General features: G+C 39.1%; 2 protein-coding genes across 4 annotated transcripts; both read left to right on the top strand.

Annotated features, from left to right (window-relative positions):
• The first annotated feature begins 148 nt into the window (after positions 1-148).
• On the top strand, positions 149-15258 carry rhot1a (ras homolog family member T1a). 3 transcript variants are annotated; one of them, XM_055194202.2, is made up of 20 exons: positions 149-532; positions 1210-1268; positions 1461-1542; positions 1649-1692; positions 1780-1833; positions 1946-1998; positions 2087-2195; positions 4321-4422; positions 4622-4720; positions 4800-4908; positions 5030-5150; positions 5242-5326; positions 5578-5723; positions 5805-5905; positions 5988-6118; positions 6321-6404; positions 7935-8057; positions 8195-8397; positions 9134-9256; positions 14209-15258. In XM_055194202.2, the coding sequence occupies exons 1-20, from the start codon at positions 496-498 to the stop codon at positions 14324-14326; spliced, it is 1983 nt and encodes a 660-aa protein (XP_055050177.1). In that variant the 5' UTR covers positions 149-495; the 3' UTR covers positions 14327-15258. The 3 variants fall into 3 exon arrangements, with proteins under 3 accessions (XP_055050177.1, XP_055050178.1, XP_055050179.1); XM_055194203.2 differs by lacking the exon at positions 14209-15258 and adding an exon at positions 11489-12251; XM_055194204.2 differs by lacking the exon at positions 9134-9256 and having other exon boundaries at positions 150-532.
• A 112-nt stretch (positions 15259-15370) lies between these two features.
• LOC129436217 (uncharacterized) lies at positions 15371-20838 on the top strand. Its single transcript, XM_055194205.2, has 10 exons — positions 15371-15592; positions 15673-15750; positions 16184-16216; positions 16380-16466; positions 18007-18104; positions 18189-18295; positions 19514-19612; positions 19750-19812; positions 20354-20419; positions 20561-20838. The coding sequence occupies exons 1-10, from the start codon at positions 15524-15526 to the stop codon at positions 20665-20667; spliced, it is 807 nt and encodes a 268-aa protein (XP_055050180.2). The 5' UTR covers positions 15371-15523; the 3' UTR covers positions 20668-20838.
• The last annotated feature ends 1390 nt before the right edge of the window (positions 20839-22228 follow it).

Raw genomic sequence — 22228 nt, 5'->3', positions numbered from 1 at the left:
AAAATGTTTACAGTTGAAGTAATAAAATGTGTAAATAGGATCATTTGATTTTAACCTTCGTGACTTACCAGCAGGTGGCGGTAATGCACCTAAAGTCTGTACACCAACCGCCATTAAAAAAAATCAACAATGAGGAGAAGAAGACCAGCGTTTGTCCATCCCGGTTTTCCGTAGTTACCGGTTATTGGAGGTCAGCCGCCTCTGGCGTGCGCTTGAAATGTGAACCCAGAAATGTCATGAACTGAATCTGAGAGACGAGGTGGTACCGTTATCTACATAAAATCGATTTGTTTTAAATGGCGTAAATCACATCAATGCGTTAATCTCGCGTGAGCAGTGATTTTTCTGCTCGACACAGACGGAAGTTTCTCCGTCCGTTTTGTCCTACAGAGCGCCAACAGCGCGCAGGCCTGTTACATACATCAGCACAAAGATCAATGATCCGAGCCAAAGGACATTTTCACTTTATATCCTGCGCAAACTAAACTCGCAACGATGAGGAAGGACGTGAGGATATTACTTGTCGGAGAACGTAAGTGAATGAATTTGTTAGTTGCATCTTTGATGCACCTTCCCAGTTGATTTGCATTCATCTTATATGGTCAACCAATTATTTGTTAATCATTTCCCAATATTTTCGACATTAAATGCAAGTATAAATAAGACACCCTAACAAAACAACGAGCCATTGACGAAAATTCGTACCGCTTATCTATGTATATTGTACATAGTGTTCAGAAACCTTATATAAATTGGCAATTGCTTTGTGTTGGCTCCTCGTTTGAGAAACACGGCTGTAAATGAAGTAGATTTCAGAATATAAGGAGCTGTTTTAAATCACAAGCAACTCAGTAGACGATGACAGTAATGGTGGGGGTGTGTCTTAATGTTTCATCTCTGTTTATCATAGTTACTTATAATAGTTTAGTCCTCCAGACAGCTGCCAAATATTAGATATGGCAGCTAAAGCAGTACGTGTCTGTGTAAACGTACTGTACTACGACTGTAATGTAATATGTCTACTCATGTCAGATCATATTCATTCTTCGCATCTCAAAATTCAGATAGAAATACCAACAAGTTAAAAACAAAACAGTCAGCCACACCAATATTGTCTTTGTATCTTTGTAATTTTTAAATCCAGTCCTATTTCTAAAAAATGTTTGGTGCTGATAATAGGGGTCATGGTGCAATTCTTTCTCTTTATAGCCAAAGTGGGGAAGACTTCCCTGATCATGTCACTTGTCAGCGAGGAATTCCCTGATGAGGTATCATCCCTAAACTTAATCCTCCTTACATACATGGGTGATTATGTAATTGCATACTGACTAATTCAGAAACAGTTACCTTCAAATATACAAACACTCATAAACTAAACCTTTTGTTGTTTCTCTTATATTTGATTTTTACTAATCCTCATCCTTATAATTCACTATGCACTGTTTGGGATTTTATTAAAGGTTCCTCTCAGAGCCGAAGAGATCACTATTCCTGCTGACGTTACGCCTGAGAGAGTCCCCACTCATATAGTAGACTATTCAGGTAATGATGCTTTATTTCTTTGGTGGGTAGCCTAAATTGCTCTTGGGATGATTTATAACCTCATGTATTTTTCCTCCTTTCGTGGTGTATGTCTTTGCCGCTACAGAAGCCGAACAGTCGGATGAGCAGCTTTACCAAGAAATATCGAAGGTGGGGTTAGTTTAGGCTCTTTTGCGGTGCGATTTTAATTTGATCATCTTGTGTTTATTCATCATCTTGTATTTTTTGTTTTCAAAGGCTAATGTTATATGCATAGTCTATTCGGTCAACAACAAGAAGTCAATTGAAAAGGTAGGTCATGTTTTCATTTTTGCAAAAATCTCACCATAGATAGATAGAGATTTAAATTTTACTTCGAAGTTTGTATGGTTTTGTAATATGTCTTATGTTGGCATCCGTGTAGGTGACGAGTCACTGGATTCCCCTTATCAATGAGCGAACGGATAAGGACAGCAGGTGTGTGGCATCTTGCCAGGACCTTGTGTCTGACTGTGTTGTTTGCTCATTCCTCATGATTAGTGATGTATTTTCTTAACAATTTCAGAGTTCCCTTGATACTGGTGGGGAACAAATCTGACCTGGTTGAGCACAGCAGCATGGAGACCATCCTCCCCATCATGAACCAGTACTCTGAGATTGAGACCTGTGTAGAGGTGAGAGAGATGGAGTGGGTTTAAATCTTGACTTTAACAACATGAGACATTAGTATTAGGGTAAAATCTATCGTGATGGTGCAGGTATGTTTTGTACATTCCTCTCAGTGCGAGTGTGTGCAGAGAGGGTGTAGTATCATGGTGGAAAGTGACATCACTCTCTGGGTCATGTGTCTGTCACTCATTACTGCTGTACTGGTGCTGTTGGTTTCAGTCTACTCTATATGGATGTTTCATTAAAGGCCAGTTCAAGCTGATTGAACAAACTCTATCCGACAATATTCACCATGAATATTCTCATTTAGAGCGAATTAGTTTGTTGGCTGTTGTTTGTTGTATTTGTGTGAATTGGTCTGTGTAAAGTCACATTATAAATGTTAGAAATGTTTTGCTGAAAAACGTTATATAAACTCTAAACTATGTAGTACTGAATTGTGGAGTTACATCATTAAACAGTTTTAGTTGGGCGTGGCTAAAATGGTGGCTCGATGATGCTCTGGAGCCATGACTAATACATTTGCAAGCATCCATTCAGATTGTAGCAGTTTTTTTAAAGTTTAAGCTAGGGCCACACCAAAAGATTTTCACAATCTTACCAGATTCAAAATGTGAGAGACCACAGGCATAATGCAAAAATCTACGATATATAGTCTACGGTCCATTTCATTTTGAACAGTGCCCGCTGCGCCATGACTGCAGTTATGGTTTTGTCTTTCATCAGTTTGCTTTCTGATTGGGTATCGTTTTGTTTTACGTGACAATCTACAGCGTGTGCGTTTTTTACCGAGGTTTCCCCCACACAACAGGATTTCTGAACATGATGAATATTTCCAATTTGCGATTGGAACGCCTCCGATGCAGGGTTCCCATTGGGTCCTTGAAATCCTTGAAAGTTTGTGAATCTGGGGGTGGGGTTTCATTTGAAAGTGCTTGAATCTATTTTATGCAAGAAGTTTTCTGAAAAAATCCATATAATTCCCTGTGTAGTGTAGGATAATATCATAAAAATTCTAGACTTTTTAAGCACATGTGCTAAACTGTTCTCTTTAAATGCTTATATCTTCTGTATGCGAATGTTGATTCATACCAAAATGTTTTTTGCATAGTTGTGTTTGACACATGAAAACATCTTGGGTTACGTATGTAACTGTTGTTCCCTGAGAAGGGAACGAGATGCTGTGTCTCCATTGCCATACTTCCTGCGTCCCTGTATTGCCGTCTTTGGCAATATTTCAGACAGCGATATACTTCCTGGCTCCCGCGTCAACCTGTCTTTGTCGTTAAGACTCACCATTGGTTGAATTTGATATACACATTCAGATGCACTTACCCCTGGAGGCGTCCCCAAAGTGTCACTGCAGTGCGAGTTACCTCGAAAGGGAACTGTAACAATGTATCTTAAAAGATTACACGATGTAACCTTGCTCTCACTTAAAATGTGGCCCACATTTAGTCCTTGAATTTGAGGGCATTGGACCTGGAAAGTCCTTGAGAGGTCCTTGAATTTGAAGTTAACTAAGGTGTGGGAATCTTGCCGATGTGCTTACTAACAGATTGAGATGCTCTTAATACACCACACCACAGGAAAATCTGATAAGGTAATCAGTTCAACCACAAAGACGATTGGGACTTTACCTAGGATTGTCATTAAGGGGGAGATTGGCCCAAAATCAGCCTGATTATCTTTTGGTGTGTGCTGGGCTTATTAGGGGTTGTGTAAACCCAAAACTTTTAAACGCGGCTGAAAACGGCAGGACAACGCCGAATGCCAACTGTTTTTCAGCTGAGTGCCAGCTTTCTTCCGCTAAGCGCTTTGGTAGCTCTGATACTGTACGTCAGCTGTGAGACGGTTGGTTGCTGTGATACTTCGTAAAAGCTTTGGTGTGTCCAGCCCCTTTGAGACTGCAGCTTTCCTGTGAGTGGGCGTGGTTTTAATGCCGACAGTGGACACGCACCCAGTATAAATGTATAAGACTGACTTCATTTGTTCTTGTCCAAAAATAAACTTAAGTTGCATGACTATTAAAGATCTGTCCCATGAAGATCAAAGTGACCATTGTTGAGTGTTTAAAGCAGCTATGTTTTTCTGATGTGATGTTAACTTAAAGGCTTAAATTTTTTTTAGTGTTCGGCCAAAAACTTGAAGAACATCTCAGAGTTGTTCTACTATGCTCAGAAGGCTGTTCTGCACCCCACAGGACCGCTCTACTCCCCTGAGGAGAAGGAGGTAAGCAGGGATTATTTCAGGTTACCTACAGTAACCTGAAGCTATTTTATCTGCTATTCTGTCCATCAAATGCTTGAATAGTTAACAAGATTTGCCACAATGTCCTTTTGTATTGTGGCATTTGTTGGATCTCTGATAAAAAATCCCAGATTTCAATGATAGTATTGGCAATAATAGGTCTCTTCTTTCTTCTGCCCAGATGAAATCGTCTTGCATCAAAGCACTTACTCGCATTTTCAAAATATCAGACCTGGACAATGATGGAATTCTGAATGACAGCGAGCTTAACTTCTTTCAGGTAACAGTCACATACACAGCTTATTTTTTAAGTGTTAATAAGGACATTATGCTCGGACATCATGGTTTCTACCTTGCAGAGAACTTGTTTTAACATTCCCCTGGCGCTTCAAGCCCTGGAGGATGTGAAAAATGTTGTTCGGAAAAACTTGTTAGATGGGGTGAAGGACAATGGTCTCACACTAAAGGGTGAGCAGATCAAGTTTTCATTTCTTAAATCGTAGATGCATGTGACTCCATTGGTGAATGTGATGGCTTGTATGTGGCCACCCACTGTTATCTTCCTAATTGTGCTTTCTCTGTTTGCCAGGCTTCTTGTTTCTTCATACTTTGTTTATTCAGAGAGGAAGGCACGAGACGACGTGGACCGTGCTCAGGCGGTTTGGTTACGATGATGACCTGGAGCTCACCCAAGAATACCTGTTTCCACTGTAAGTTTCACTCTAGATGCAAAACAAAATAAGTATCCATGTCCTGAAATAGTAATGTTATAATGAGGTCATGTTGAATCTGTTTTCCTAGGTTAAAAATACCTCCAGATTGTACCACAGAACTGAACCACAACGCCTACCTCTTTCTTCAGAGCGTCTTTGACAAGCACGACAAAGTAAGTTTAGCAAAATGCCATTCAGTTGCCTTAACAGCATGTTTTTATTTGTTTCTTTTGTCATGTTTTGTCTAGTCAGTGATGGTGGTTTGAATAAAGAACATTAAAACTGTCATGTTGTGCCGGTGTTTGTTTAGTTGCATAGTCTGAAGGTGTGTCTTAATGACACCACCCTGTAGATGGATACATTAGGAGCTGTTCACACAGTTCATTCATGTGTTCAAATCAGTTTTTTTTTGTGTGTGTGGTAGGATCGAGACTGTGCCCTGTCTCCAGATGAGCTTAAGGATCTGTTCAAGGTCTTTCCCTACATGCCCTGGGGTCCTGATGTCAACAACACAGTCTGCACCAATGAACAGGGCTGGATCACGTACCAAGGCTACCTGTCCCAATGGACGTGAGTACCGTTAGGGCTACTGGGCTGAGAAATGAAAATGTTAAATTACACGTTCTCCGCATTTTGTCACCTTCACCTTAGGCTAACAACATACCTGGATGTGCAGCGCTGTTTGGAGTATCTGGGTTATCTTGGTTACTCCATTATTCAAGAACAGGAGTCACAAGCAGCAGCTATTACAGGTATTTCACTTAGCCACTCTTAATCACTTCCTTAAAAAAGTTCTGGGTTCAACACAAGGTGAACTTTTTCTTTCTTGTCTAGTCACCAGGAGTAAGCGTATTGACCTGCAGAAGAAACAGACGCAGCGCAGTGTCTTCCGTTGCAATGTGCTTGGAGCCAGAGACAGCGGTAAAAGTGGGTTTCTTCAAGCCTTCCTGGGCAGGAACCTGGCGGTGAGTATATATGTTTTTTACTTTTATGCATTTAGCATATGTTTTTATCCAAAGCAACTTGTAAATTATACATCATGCATACATGGTTGCCTTACAAATCAAACCCATGACCTTTAGGTTGCTACTGCTGTGCTTTACGAGCCGAGCTAAAAGAATGAAACACGCCTAACAAAGCACTTTAATCCATTCATTTATATTGCAGCGTCAAAATAGGATAAGAGATGACCACAAGTCTTACTATGCCATCAGCACCACTTATGTTTACGGACAGGAAAAGTACTTGCTCGTAAGTCAAAGCCATGTTGCATTGTAAACAAATCTAGAGTTGCCTTTGTGTCTGACTTCTGATGGTAACTGTTTGCTCTCTATCTCTCTTCCTCTTCCTCTCCCTTTCTTACGCTCGCTCTTGCTGTCTCGCTTTTGCTGTCTTTGTCTCGGTATCGCTGTCTTTGTCTTGCTGTCTTTGTCTTGCTGTCTTTGTCTCGCTGTCTCTGTCTGTCTTGCGCTGTCTCTGTCTGTCTTGCGCTGTCTCTGTCTGTCTGTCTGTCTGGCGCTGTCTCTCGCGCTGTCTCTGTCTGTCTGGCGCTGTCTCTCGCGCTGTCTCTGTCTGTCTCGCGCTGTCTCTGTCTGTCTGTCTGTCTGTCTGTCTGTCTGTCTCGCGCTGTCTCTGTCTGTCTGTCTGGCGCTGTCTCTGTCTGTCTGTCTGGGGCTGTCTCTGTCTGTCTGTCTGGCGCTGTCTCTGTCTGTCTGTCTGTCTCGCGCTGTCTCTGTCTGTCTGTCTGTCTCGCGCTGTCTCTGTCTGTCTCGCGCTGTCTCTGTCTGTCTGTCTGTCTGTCTCGCTCTGTCTCTGTCTGTCTGTCTGTCTGTCTCGCGCTGTCGCTCTCTGTCTCGCGCTGTCTCTCTGTCTGTCTCGCGCTGTCTCTCTGTCTGTCTCGCGCTGTCTCTCTGTCTCTGTCTGTCTGTCTGTCTGTCTGTCTGTCTGTCTGTCTGTCTCTGTCTGTCTGTATGTCTGGCTCTGTCTGTCTGTCTGTGTCGCCCTGTCTCTGTCTGTCTGTCTCTGTCTGTCTGTCTCGTGTGTCTCTGTCTGTCTGTCTCGTGTGTCTCTGTCTGTCTGTCTCACACTGTCTGTCTCGGGCTGTGTCTGTCTGTCTGTCTGTCTGTCTGTCTGTCTGGCGCTGTCTCTGTCTGTCTGTCTGTCTGGCGCTGTCTCTGTCTGTCTGTCTGTCTGGCGCTGTCTCTGTCTCTGTCTGTCTGTCTGTCTGTCTCTGTCTCTCTCTCTGTCTCGTGCTGTCTCTGTCTGTCTGTCTGTCTGTCTCGCTCTGTCTGTCTCGCTCTGTCTGTCTCGTGCTGTCTCTGTCTGTCTGTCTGTCTGTCTGTCTGTCTGTCTCGCTCTGTCTGTCTCGCTCTGTCTGTCTTCTGTCTGTCTCGCGCTGTCTCTGTCTGTCTGTCTCGCGCTGTCTCTGTCTGTCTGTCTCGCGCTGTCTCTGTCTGTCTGTCTCGCGCTGTCTTCTGTCTGTCTCGCCGTGTCTCTGTCTGTCTGTCTCGCGCTGTCTGTGTCTGTCTGTCTCGCGCTGTCTCATTTGTTCTCTTGCTCGCTCTCTTTCTCTCTCTCGCTCGCTCTCTTTGTCTTGCTCATTTTCTCTCGCTGTCTCTTTCGCTCTCTTTCTCTCGCTCTTTCTCTCGCTCTTTCTCTCTTTCGCTCTCTTTCTTTCGCTCTCTTTCTTTCGCTCTCTTTCTCTCGCTGTCTTTCTCTCGCTCTCTTTCTCTCGCTCTCTTTCTCTCTCTCTCTCTCTCTCACTCGCTCTTGCTATCTCAGCTTCATGAAGTGCTTCCAGACTTCGAGTTCCTCTCTGAGGCTGATCTTGCCTGTGATGTCGTGTGCCTGGTGTATGACATCAGCAATCCTCACTCCTTTGAATACTGTGCTAAAGTCTACAAGGTAAGAGATTTTATTTATTTTAATTTACTGGAAAAAAGAATTGGCATTGAATGTGATCAGAAAAACGTAAAAAAATTCTAAAAATATTCAGTTATGATTTTAATCTGCTTTTGTAACACTTTAATGTCCATTCACAGAAACACTTCATTGACAGCAAGACACCTTGTGTGATCATCGGTGCCAAATCGGACTTGCACGAAACCCGTCAGTATTACAGCACGTCGCCGCTAGATTTCTGCCGGAAACACAAACTTCACCCACCGCAGCTGTTTACCTGCAACACTGCTGATGCGCCCAGCAAAGACATCTACACCAAACTTACAACCATGGCCATGTATCCGTGAGTACAGAGTATCTTTGTGTCCCTCTTTAACCCAGATAATAAGACCGTTGCTCTTCTACTTTTGTTAGATTGTGATTGGCCATCTCTGGCTTTCTCTTTCATGCATGTCAGTCTGTTTAATGTAGCGTCTGATATGTAAGCAAAATAGCATTTTTATCATCTTTATAGTAGTGGTTGCATTACAATTTTAAGCATACGCTCCATAGTTGGATCTAACATCTGTTGAGGATGTCCACAGTGAACCGGTTCTTTCCTAGGTTTGTGTTAACTAGATGAAGCAAAACTTTCATCACAACTTCATTGATGGTCACCTGTTTGTATTTCTTTGGTAATTAAAAACACACAGTACTGGTAAAAGTAGTTTTCAGAAATCAATTCTTAGGAAAGAACTCTAAATAGAAACACTTAAACTAGTGTCCGTGTGCCGTACAAGCTTTTCTATGTTCTCCTGGTTTTAGAAACATGTCTCAATTTCCCATGCGCTGTCTGCACCTGCTGCTTATGTAGCGTGTCTGTGGGTAAAGGATTTTTCTCAAAATGGAAAGTTACCAGTACTGTTTTGTACACGTATTTCCTTATTTCCTGTGCTTACTTTCCTGCACCATCTCCAAGCTCACCTCATCCTCACCTGAGGAGGTGGAAAAAAATTTAGTAGTAGTAACTTTGGGATCCAACTCTTCTGGAACTGGGTCACATGAGACTGATTCCTTCCTGTCTATGTGTGTTTCTGCAGCCACTCCAAGTTACGCTGCATGTGCACCTGCAACAGGTGTACCTTTTGCATCTGTCACAACCTCCTCAACTCTGAGCTGGTGCGCTCGGTAAAGGCCAAACTCTACAGTGCTGTTCTGACCAGGTCTCTGAGTATAGTCCTATTACCCCCCATTCTCCCTCTCTGCAGGGCTTTTTAACACTCCCTTCTTTCCTTTGTACTCGATGTTGTCCTGGCCTAACAGTTTTACGTTGCATATCCACAAAAGGATGTTGAGAAATAGTGATTTATATATGTAGTATATTCATAGTGAATTATATCATGGATTTAAAAAAATCACATTTTTAAAAAGGAAAAGCTGGAAAATGTTACTTTTTAGATCTGATTGATCAAAACGTTCATCCACACAAAGCCCAAACACATGGCATACTGACAGCATAAAAAATTAAAGGGATACTTCACCGATTTAGCATTCAGCTTTGTATCTGTAGAAACCCGGCAGTATTACTGAATGACCATGTTTCCCTCCCTCATTTCCCCCTGAGAGGAGAGATATCTGCATTTTGGTTCTGCAAAAAAGTCCTCCGATGATGTAATATGACGATTTTTGCATCATCGGAGGACTTTTTTGCAGAACCAAAATGCAGATATCTCTCCTCTCAGGGGGAAATGATGGAGGGAAACATGGTCATTCAGTAATACTGCCGGGTTTCTACAGATACAAAGCTGAATGCTAAATCGGTGAAGTATCCCTTTAATGCTTGTGCTTGAATCTAATCATGTTTCCAATTTAATCATCAGTAATGCAGATTTTGTGTAGTGCCTTTCCATTTTTGCCTCGGTCATTTCATCTCGGGTCAGTCCGATTAGTCATTCTTTAACATATCTGGCAAAGCGCTGCTGTACTTGAACTTGAGCCCCAAACTAGAAAATTTGCAGAAACATTTAGCCTGGCTTCTAAAGTTGTTTTATTTTATACCTGCATGTGGTTCCTAACATCTGAGCTTTTCTCATACTTGCCATCAGCTTTTCATTTTTTATAAAGGCATCCAACCCCACATTTGTAGTTTATGTCTTATGTTAACTATATTTATCTAATGTCATGTCTTATGTTTAACCATTTTCGTCTAAAGTCACGTGGTTCATGTTTAACCCTCTTTCATTGGTCATTTGGTGGATATGCAATCCGTAAATCTGCACTATTTTACTCATCCTTATTTAAGGGACAATTGTTATAAGACCTTTATTTTTTCGCATTGAACAGTTAATCTTATTCTTACCTCCTAATCTTAATTTTTTACCTATAATAAAACATCAGAAGAATGCATGCATATGTATATTTATATTTTATTATTTATAGTGCTGGGCAAAGATTAATTGCATACAAAATAAAAGTGATTTTTGGCATAATGTGTGTGCATGTACTGTGTCTAATTGTTATTTATAAAACGGTTAGTTCCAATCCTTGATTCTGATTGGTCAATAGGTGTGCTTTATTCACGATAAAACACTGCTATGACCGCTTCACTCAACGGTTCTATTTAATATCACTGCGCCCTTAGCAACACATAAACATATAATGAGACAAAGTCTGAGAACAGTTTGTTGTTTTTATTTGAGCTTTCATGTTATTGTTCGCAGTCAGGGACTATTTTTTCTAGCGGAAGGAATGCTTTTATTGATTTAACTTCATGAAAGTTGCACTAATTTTTTTTTACTTTAACATTGTGTGGTAACCGTTTTATAAAAGCACTAAGGTACTCGAGGCAAGCGCTGTATCGTGAATAAGCAAAGGCCGAAGGGGTTGCAGGCACTCCGCTTCGCGTCGTGCCTAACAACGCCCTTCAGCCGTCACTTATTCACGATACAGCACAGCCTCTCGTACCTTATTGCTTACGTATATTTAACCACACACACATTCATATATTCATTTCAGAATTGTTTTACTTATATATATAATTTTTTTCCATTTATTTTTAATATAGAATATATACAAATATAAATAAATATATATAAACATGTAAATGTTTCTTAAATGCATACATGAATGTGTGTGTATGTATTTATACATAATAATTACACACAGCACATGCTCGTGTATTTTGCCAAGGATCACTTTTATTTTGTATGCGATTAATCGCGATTAATCTTTGCCCAGCACTAATTATTTATTATCTATAAACTATGAACTAGACTGGAATATGCACTGCAAATAGATTTGAATTATTTTCTGCAAAGCATGTCACTTTCTTGACATCTTTGTCTGATTTTCATCTATCAGACAAGTCATTTATTCCATTTTATTTTGTAATGAAGTCTACATCCCAACGATTTGAATTTAATCTTGTGAATTTGTCTTGTTCTGTTCCTCAATAGGTGTTCCTTTTCATTAGTTTGGTTGGCCCTCACCATCTTTGCTTTGCATATCTTTACATCATGTTAGCCGTCCCTAATGGCATGTCTGTCCCTCTTTCTCTAACCAGCTTTCTTTGTGTTAGATGATGGGTATGCCTCTTAAAAATAAGACCCATACCTCACACAAACAGGCACTAACTGGTCACATGCAGTGATGTGACACTAAAGGGGCTTGATTTATGTATGTGGATTGAATGGCTAAGGTGTCTAACCCGTTGCTAGTCTTAAAACACACAAGCTTTACTTGCCATTATTGTTTGATGCTTTGATGTGTAAGGTTTTATGATTTGCACATCTGCATCCAAGTTTAAAGATTTTTATGCTTTTTGTTTTAAAGAAATAGTTTATGTAAAAAGAAGAAAATGTATTTTTCATTTATTCACCTTCATGTTCAGGCCTGTATTAGTTTATAAATTCTGTTGAATCCAAGAGGAGATGGTAACTGTGAGGCTGTCGGTCCATCACATTAACATTCACTTTTATTGTTTGGAGAAGGATACAAATCACATGATTCAAGACTGAGGCTGTTAGTCCTTCACATTCAAACTCTTAATCAGACAAAACGTCACAAAAGGATTAGGAACATCATGTTGGGGAGAGGATTTTTCAATCGGTTGCATTCAGTAGATGGCAGCATTTCCCTGTTTGTTGACCCTTTAAGGGACACTCCACTTTAAAAAAAAGTGCTTATTTCCAGCTCCCCTAGAGTTGAACATTTGATTTTTGCAGTTTTGGAATCCATTCAGCTGATATCCGGGTCTGGCGCTAGCACTTTTAGCATAGCTTAGCACAATCCATTGAATCTGATTAGACCATTAGCATCGCTTAAAAAATAACCAAAGAGTTTATATATTTTTACTTTTTGAGACTTGACTCTTCTGTGGTTGCATTGTGTACTAAGACTGATGGAAAATTAAAAGTTGTGATTTTCTGGGCAGATATGGTTAGGAACTATACTCTCGTTCTGGCGTGATGGTCAGGGACTTTGCTCGCGCGGCATGGCTGCGGCAGGCGTAGTGATGTTGCGCAGTTCCTGAAAATAGTCCCCTGCTATTGAAAGATACTAAGGGGACTGTTTTCGGCTGCTGCGTAGTGTCGTTGCGCCTCTTGCAGCCATGTTACATCAGCAAAGTCCTTGATTATTACGCCAAAATAAGATTATAGTTCCTGGCCATGTCTGCCTAGAGAGTCACGGCTTTTGGTTTTCCATCGGTCTTGGTGCATGATGTAGCTACATAGGAGTCAAGTTTTGAATAGGAAAAATGTTGAAACTCTGTTATTTTTTAGCGCGATGCTGGTGGTCTGATCGGATTCGGTGGATTGTGCTAAGCTATGCTAAAAGTGGTAGCGCCAGACCCGGATATCAGCAGAATGGATCCAAAACAGTAAAGATCAAATGTTTAACTCTAGGGGTCCTAGTCCCTTTAATATCACAACACACACATTGTAAATAGTCAGCTTTGTTGAGGTTACTCTAAAATTGAGAAGTTGCGTGCAACCATGCTTTAACAAAACACACCATTCAGCTGAGGATATCCAAACAGCAAAATTCATTAATTCTTCAGTATTACTAATTATGATTTCACAGTAAAACACATCATAAGGAACATAATGAACCCTTAAAAAGTAAATTCTGTAGGGTGGTTGCATCAGTAAGGTATAGTGCTGTGTGTCTGTGAGTGTATGTTTACCGCATGTGGTGGGCAGTGGGCTACAGTGGGGTGTGATCTTGTCGGGTGTGCGGTTTAAGTGCCGTGATGTGTGCATGTGTGTGTAAGATTGAGACTCTTTATACGAGACGTGGGCACGTTTCTGTTGTCGGACGAGAAGTCCAGCCTCGTTCGTCAGGTTCAGAGGTCAGCTTTATAGAGGATTCAGTCTACCTGGAGTCATCTGTTAACCCGTTTGTGCCTATTTGCAACAGGTAAACCCCTCACCCTACATTGGGTTACTTGGGAATGTAAATTGCGTTGCATATTATTTGAAAGTGAATCCGTTTGCTTTATATTTTTCCTTTTTATTTACCAAGATAATTCAATGAAACTGTATTTTTCACTTTTATTTTTTTCTCACTACAACTTGAAGGTTTCTGCAGATATGATTTCTGAGTAATTTCCTCAATATCTTTTTGCTGGTTTGTGAATGCCATATCACATTTATTCCTGTAAATTGTGTTTTTTTCTGTATTTATACACATTATAGCACACAAACAGTCTCACGATGTGGCTTTAAAGTGTTGTGTCTGGCATTAAAATGCTGTATGTAGTTAAGTTACACACTCTGGAAATATGCTTTGAGGCCATTTGCCCTCTTGTTTGCCTCTTTCTCCACGGCTTACTTATCAACGCTAGTATGTGGTTTTACACATGTCCATCTGTTTTGCCCTTGAAGACATTAGCTGGCGCTCTCATGCTTTCTCTGCACCTCCTCATGCTGCCTCCTGCTCCCTTATTTCAGATCCTTTACCTTATATAGTATATTTATATAGGATGTCCATAAGGGAAGACAAAATGTATTTTGAAGACTAAACTACATGCTCAAACTGTTATGAGCCAGTGATGGTTGTACAATTTTTTAAAAACATTTTTGTACTAGAAGGAATGCCATTGTTTGGTTATTTATCATCTTAGTTTTTATGTTTTGTCATATTAACACATCACATTTCTTTTACTCTTTTTCAGACACATGACCCAGGCTGACCTAAAGAACTCCACGTTTTGGTTGAGGGCCAGCGTTGGTGCCACAGTGTTTGCCGTCCTTGGCTTTGCCATGTACAAAGCTCTGCTCAAGCAGCGGTGATCGACGCAGTCGGCATGCTACGACAACCCGGTCTTTTTCTGATAAACTACAACACCCATAATCCCTCATTCCTGCATTATTTCATTTTTGAGAAAGACTAAGTGCGTAGTAATAGTTAGCTAGATTTTGTATAGTACAACTGCCTTATGTGTCTCTTTCCATAAAGTGTAATAGAAACCCCTCTCATCAGCCATGCGATGGTACAGGACATTGTCGGATCCTCTGCTGTTTGGACGTGAGGTTTTTAATTTATGCACACTAATGTTTTCCTCAGGTCGCTATTAGTGGGGTGTGACCTATATTGGGAAGACACAGCAGAGGGGCAGGGTTTACTGATGGTGGACGCAACACTATGTTTATATGTGTATATATATATATATTAAGATTGCCTGTAGTTAGTGAGAAAATCAGATTTGAAGTCATGCTCGAGAGAAGCGATGAATGAAACAAAGCCATTTCTCATATGTAAAGGTCATTTTCCTCTTAGTACATTGCAAGTGTATTAATTTATTAGGTTTTTTTGCCATTGCTTGAACAAAGGATTATTTTTATGCAATGTTTGGATTTTATTTTCATAAATTATGATTTTCATGTTTACGTAATGCCTTGATGAAGATCATGCACAAGAAATTCACGTTTCACAATTGAGTTCTTCCTCATTAAATGTTCAGTTATGATGTTATGGGATATTTCTATATGAACATACATGCTTCTATATATATATATATATAGAAGCATGCTTACTACATTACACTTCATTATTTATGCTCAACTAACAATCATGTAGACAAAGTCACTAAAATATTAAGTTTTGCTGTAATGTTTCAGCTCTTATGCATATGTAACTTTCAGTGCATTTTCCCCGATAAAACTAAGGAATTGTTGCATATATGGATTTTCAAACATTTACAATAAATAATGGTGTGAATAAATGTGTCTCTTCTTTTTACACAGTATAGTGTTTACATTTTAGGAAAGGTAATTCGAAGATTGTGTGTCACTTATCTCTTGGAAAAAATATTGAATACAAATGTGGGAACTTGAAAACAAACACCTCCCACGTAATTAGGTGTTTAAATGTTGGAGGACAACACTTCTTTATTATATAAACATCAGTAGTGAGGACATGATGGTTTCAGGGGAAGTTGTTATGCTTGTGTTTGGTGAAGTGGAAGCGCTTTCACATCTGAGCTGAGCATGTCGACTGAAGGAGGGGTGCCTACTCCAATCTGCCAGGGCTTTTTGAAGAAACGCAAGGACAAAATGGTATGAAATTAATTACGCAAAATGCTTTTGTCATTTGGGCAAGGGTTAAAAACAATGTTATGTGACTGTATTTTTATTAGAAGCTTCGGTGGGTGACTTACTGGTTCAGACTTTACAATACAACACTATTTTTCTACACAAAGAAGCATGGAAGTGCTGTAAGTATTTCAGTGTTGGATTAAGTCTCTTATAAGTCGTCAATATGATTTAGATTTATTTTCTGTAGCTATATTTTGTTTAAAAGTGGAGTTTTTGCCAAAAAAGCTTGCTTACACTTAGAGAACTTTTTAAATACTAATGAAATGACTATAGTGATTTTTGTGAAAATAAAGCATTTCAATTGTTGACCTTTTTAACCTTTTCAATGCCATTAAAGTGAAATGACTAAACATAAAAGCCTAATAAAAAAGAAAACAGATGCAGTTAAAGGGTTTTGCATCTGAACTTTATTGACAAATATTGACAAAAAGGTATTAGTTATGTGCTTATTTTTAATTAAAACTAATTTCCTTAATGTAATAGAGAGCTTGACTTTTGAATTGAATAGATGAGATTTGTAGTCATTAATTTATCGTTTTTTCCCCCCTATAGTTAGATCTCAGGGGACAATATTACATATATGAGGTAAATGCCATTTGTAATATATGTGTGATTGTTTGGTTGCTGGTTACTTGTTTATTAAAATGAGTGTGCTTGGCATTTTTATTTTTTTGGACAGACACAGCATTAATCGCCTGTAGATCAGTGTGTCACTGCAATTTTCCATTTGTTTAATGGTGTTTAACAGTTGCAGTCTGTGCGCGAGGTGAGCGGCTCGGATAACAAACGCTATCTTTTTGAGATGACGATGAAAAACGGGAAGAAAAAAATGCTGGTGAGTTTCCTTCCCTGAACATATTCATCAATAGATCAACTGTATTATGTTTGAGGATGTGGTGACCATCAGCCACTAGATAATGTTATTTTGTTAAGACTAAAGTCCCCACAGAACAATCATGAGGGTTTCATAAAGGAACATGCACTGCTCTTATGACTCAAATCCTTATGAATACTCTCTTTATGCACCCTTTGAACAAAAATGTAGGTGCTTTGTTTTTGTAGCTCAATGTGTAGAGCATTGTGCCATACAGCAGCGAAAAAGTCACAGGGTCAATTTTGAGATAACAACAAGCATGTTATGTGAAATGTACAGTTTTGACTGGTTCCATTTAAAGGGGACATTTCATAAAAATGTGACTTTTTCCACCCGTTAATTGGCGCTGTCCCGTGAGCGGGACACCTACATTTATTTCAATATTTTCTATGTAAATGTTAATCTATCACGACAAACTATATATTGTTGGAAAGGTCTAAGAATGTAGTTTTCATATTTCAAAAACCTTTTAGCAGTAATAATAATGCAGTAACTGTAATTTATTCATTTGTGACACAAGTATGCAGCAAACCTCACAGCAAACCAGCACAAACCTCAGTTTTTTGACAATTTTATGTATTAAAAATAATACTATATTGCATTTTTATTTATCACAAATAAATGTAAACTGCTTTAAAAAAAATAATATTTTCACCTCCAGACACTTCCCTAAAAAACGTTGAAGTGTCTTCTTTAAAACAAAAAATTACCAAAATTAAAACCAAAATTAATCTTCTACACCAAAAATAAAAAAGGGCCAGAGTTATACTAATTTAAAGGTGTATATCACCTTTTCACCAACCCCCCACTCAAAAAGGGCTGCGCCAGTTAAAGGGTTAAGAGCTATAATTGGGTCCCCAGTGCTTCTATCAACCTATAAAATGTGAAAAAGATCAACCCAGTAACTTAGTTTTGGTAAACCGTTCCCTGCAAGCACGTGAAAAATTAGGTAATTGAAATTTGGCTCCCCTTGTGATGTCAGAAGGGGATCTTCTTATAATAATACCGCCCCTTAATCTGCACTATCCATCCATGCTACTGCCATTCAGTGCAGAGAACAACTCATTTGCATTTTAAATGACACACCCAAAACGGAAAATTTTTGCTCACACCTACAAAGTGTCAATTGTAACATGGTATAATAAATTATCTATATGATAGTTTGAGCTAAAACTTCATATACAGTATTTACTCTGGGGACACCAAAGATTTATTTTACATCTTTAAAAAGTCTTGTGAAATGTCCTCTTTAAACATTTGGGTTCCAAATAATCCAGAGACTTGCAACATATTCAAGCAAGTAATTTGATTATTGAGAATATCGGTTATCTGGGAGTCAAACGCTGGCCTTGGCGTTACTAGAGATATGCTTTATCAGTTAAGCTACACAAGAACTAAATATAAAGATAAATAGCCAATGAAAATTGACAGTTTGTTGTAATTGTCTTCATCTGTCATGTGGATCTACAGATGTTTGATCCCTATGAACTGTGTATAACAGGCTGCAGATACGGCCGATGACAGACAGCTGTGGATGAATCAGCTGTGGAAAGCCATGCTGCTTAATGGGCCTGACAGAATCGGACCGATCCCTGATGGGTACCAATGCCATACAACACATTTCATGTCAGTGTTTTACATGAGATTTTTAATGCTATGAATGAAATGTGTGTTTGAGTTTAGGGAGCAAATGTCAGATAATAAATCTGAAACTCAATCTGAAGACACCACTGCAACGACTAGTAGATGTTTCTCTTTTGATCAAGAGTCATTTAAATCCTGCAGTAGTAGTAAGTATTACCAATTTAAGTTCTTATAATGCATTCAGTAATAAATGTACGATTAATCAGTAAGAAACATAACAAAATCAAATGTCTGTTACGTTGGAAAAATAAGATAAAATTAAGATATTCTGCTTAGCAGATGTATATGAGGATTCTTACTCATCCCAATTATTATTTGAAGAGTTAAGATGCAAAAGCTGAATGCTGAATGCCACCTCCATCAAAAATGAGATAATGATATTAACAGAAACATTCTGTTATTATACAAAATCCATTTATTATTTTTTGTGTAATCTCCTTTAAACCACAACAGTCACACAAAACATGCTGTTGGGGATACCCTATCAATGTGATGTCACATTGATTACTCCCCAACCATAACCGCTCACACACTCCTCCTTATGAGCACGCAATTCAATCTTCTGCCAGTGACACATGTTTTAATGTAATCCAAAGCAGATGTGTAAGCGCTCTACCCCATACTTTGCATACGGGGAGGGAACAGAAGCTTTTTTTGCATTTAAAGAGACACACAAAAACAGTGCGTTTTTGCAGCCACAATTGGCCATGTTTAACATTGTATATTGAAAGATCTGTGGTGATATTTTACAGACACATTCTGGGGATACCAGAGACTATTTTTATATTGCTGAAAACAGCTACGTTAGCAGGCCTTTAATACTGACCTTACCCCATTCAGAATTAACGGTTTGTTGGCTTAATCTATTTAACTATTTAAGTGCAAGACTATGTGAAAGGACTGTGGATCACATTCAAACTTGGGTCCCTTGTGAGTACTTGGACCTAAATACAACCCATGTGTGGTTCAGTTTCTTGTCCAAAGAAGTGGATTTGTTTAGATGTGAAGGCCAAAAAAGACAGTCAAATTTGTTAAATAACATGAAATTAAGTGACATTTGTGAGAAAGGCATCACAATACCAGGAAACACAACTAAAATGAAATTACTGAACCTAAACATAAGTTGCTAAAAAATTTCCAGATCCTCACAAAAACATTCCACATTTTTGTCAAATCAACATGTATTTTTATTGTACTTTAATTTCATTAACTTAATTTCAACGTGTTTTTATAAGTTATGTCAACTTATCACCGGTCAAAACTTAAAATAGTAGGGTTTCAAAACCAAGTTGTTTTAACTTCATGCTGCATCTTTTTTAAACTGTATGGATATTTTCCTCACAGTTTTATTTTTGTGTTCTCAGATGCTGATGAAAAACAAAGTCTTCACACAGACAATGAAATGGAGCTGAGCACCGAAGAGATTTTACTGACAGACTATGACATACTCCCACCTCGAAAACGTCTGCCTATTCATTTATCCTCAAATAAGCTCCATTTATGACTTTAAAATTAGTTAAATACCTTATTTTGTTTAAATGCATTAGGTTTGCTTTGCCTTTGTACAATATTATAATAATTTCTTGGTTATTGGTTGCAGTTACTGAAGAAGCCCTCTATGATACACTCCCTAGTACCTGGCCAGTCAGTAAGGAAGAGCACGGTAAGTTTCAGGGCCCGGTTGCATAAAGCACCTTAAGTTTTTTCCTTAAGTGTGACACTTAAGGGGTAAATTCCCCTTAACTTCTGTAAGATAATAATTAAAGAGTTTTGCATATAATCCCTTAAACGGTTCTCTTAGGTAAGGGTAATCTTTAAGTTTTTCAAGACAGTGACCCCGGTTTGTTGTTATAAAATACTATCGTTGCCATGGAGACACAACAGAAAAAACTTAAGGGTTTTTCTGCAACACCCTTAAGTTAAAAGGAAACAACTTAAGGGAAAATTACACTTAAGGTGCTTTATGCAACCGGGCCCAGACCCTTGATCTCATTATACACTCTAAAAACAAACGGTGCTATATAGCACCAAAAGTGGTTCTTTGCTCGTAATCATAGAAGAACCGTTTTTAGTGCCATATAGCACCGGTGAAGCACCAGTGAAGCACCTGTGTAGAACCAAATAGACCCTTGAAATCTCCTTATAATAATTGCACACTAAAGTTTAAACTTTCAAATATCACTGTGATTTATCTCTGTTTACAGAGGCGACTGATTGCATTTATGATGTCCCAAACCAATTGATTAGGAAAATGTCAGAACAAACAGTTGGTAAGCAGCTGAAAATTGCATGAAGACTGATATATGTGTTGCCTACAACTTTCTGTATGGAGTGCACTTAATAATTAGATTTGCATAGATTTGTTATGTACTAAATGAAAATCATTTAAACTGATCTGTGTGCTATTACAGAATGTCACAGCAGTAATGTGAGGCCTGAGAGTGGAGGTCTTCTGAGTGATATGATATCATGTTTAGACAGTGAATCTGCTGCCTGGGTCAGAACTGCTCCACTGTGATTCATCTTCAGTTACATGAGCAACTTTAAGGGAAAATGGTGATAAAATGTTGTAAATTTCAGTATTGTTAAGCATGTTTTTGGTTATAAACCTCTAATTAGCTTAAGCTAAACATGTAAATGTTTCTTGTCTTGCCCATATTGTCCTAATAATAAATTCAAATGAAATGAACACAGAATATTTTACATTTCATAGATTTCACAATATTCTGCACATTCTGATCATGGTCATTAGGGAAAAAAAAGAAAAAAAGGATGAGAAGGGATATCCATGTCATCTTCGATGTCATCAACGATCCATTTTTGATTTGTTTAATAACCATTCAGTCAAAAGTTCTTTGAAAAGATGTCTCCAACCCTGCTCCTGGAGGGCTACAGTCTTGCAGACTTCAGTTCCAAACCTTTTTCAACACACCTGTCTGTCATCATCAAGCAACCTTTGATTAGCTGCTTCAGCTGTGTTTAATTGGGGTTGGAACTGGGGTCTGCGGGACAGTAGCCCTCCAGGAGCAGGATTGGAGACCCCTGTCTTATGCTGTGTTCCAGGCAGGTTTTTGAGCACGTGAATTACGACTTCAAAACCACTACTTACGACTCTGAACTGGGAGTATGCGTTCCAGGCAGTCTGTAACCGGTGTTTTTACAACCTTCTACCTGTGAAAGTGCACTGGAACGGCAGTCAAACCTGTGACTTCCCACCCGTGAACTCATACTAGATCGAGGTACTCCCAGTTCAGAGTCGTGAGTCGTGGTTTTGAAGTCGTGATTTACGGGTTACAGGTTGCATGGAATGCAGCATTAGAATAATAATTTCTTCCATTTGTATAATCTAAAGCAGGGGTCTCCAACTCTGCTCCTGAAAAGCTACTGTCCTGCAGATTTTAGCTCAAACAACCCCAATTGTTTTTAAAAGTTACAAAGTGCACCTTTAATAAAGGACTGTCCTCAACAATAAAAATACATGAACAAGCTACATTTAAGGTAATCTTTTTGTTAGAACTGGCTGCTCTCCTTATAAGACATACAGGTGTGAATGTGTGACTGGATAGACTAGACAGTATATGGGTATTTAATAAACTGCATGTTTATCCAAAACACCATAGTAAAATAGTTTATAGGAAGTGTGCAAACATGTATCAGTGTCTGATTTCTCTGACCTTTTTATTGCCATAAAATTACTGAACCTAAATATAAGAGCCTGATAAAAAAAGCTATTTTACACTCTGGGGACAAACGGTGCTGTATGGCACCAAGGGTGGTTCTTTGCTCGTGGTCATGGGAGAGCCGTTTTTGGTGCCGTGTAGCACCGGTGGAGCACCAGTGAAGCACCTGTGTAGAACCAAATAGTGCTATGTAGAACCTTATGTGGTGCTATATGGCCCCTATTTGGTTCTACACAGGTGCTTCACTGGTGCTTCACCGGTGCTATATATCTTGAGTGTACAGGATAACATGTCAGACACACTTTGGGGATTTTCACACTGTGCTTAACCCTGGGTTATCTTCGTTCCAAACCCCACTTTTAACCTATAGGTTAAGAATCATTCCACACTTCGTAATTT

The sequence above is a fragment of the Misgurnus anguillicaudatus genome, chromosome 19 (genome assembly GCF_027580225.2).
Source record: "Misgurnus anguillicaudatus chromosome 19, ASM2758022v2, whole genome shotgun sequence".
Lineage (NCBI taxonomy): Eukaryota > Metazoa > Chordata > Actinopteri > Cypriniformes > Cobitidae > Misgurnus > Misgurnus anguillicaudatus.
Note: the sequence above shows the minus strand (reverse complement) of the source record. Positions and strands in the feature narration are given on the sequence as shown.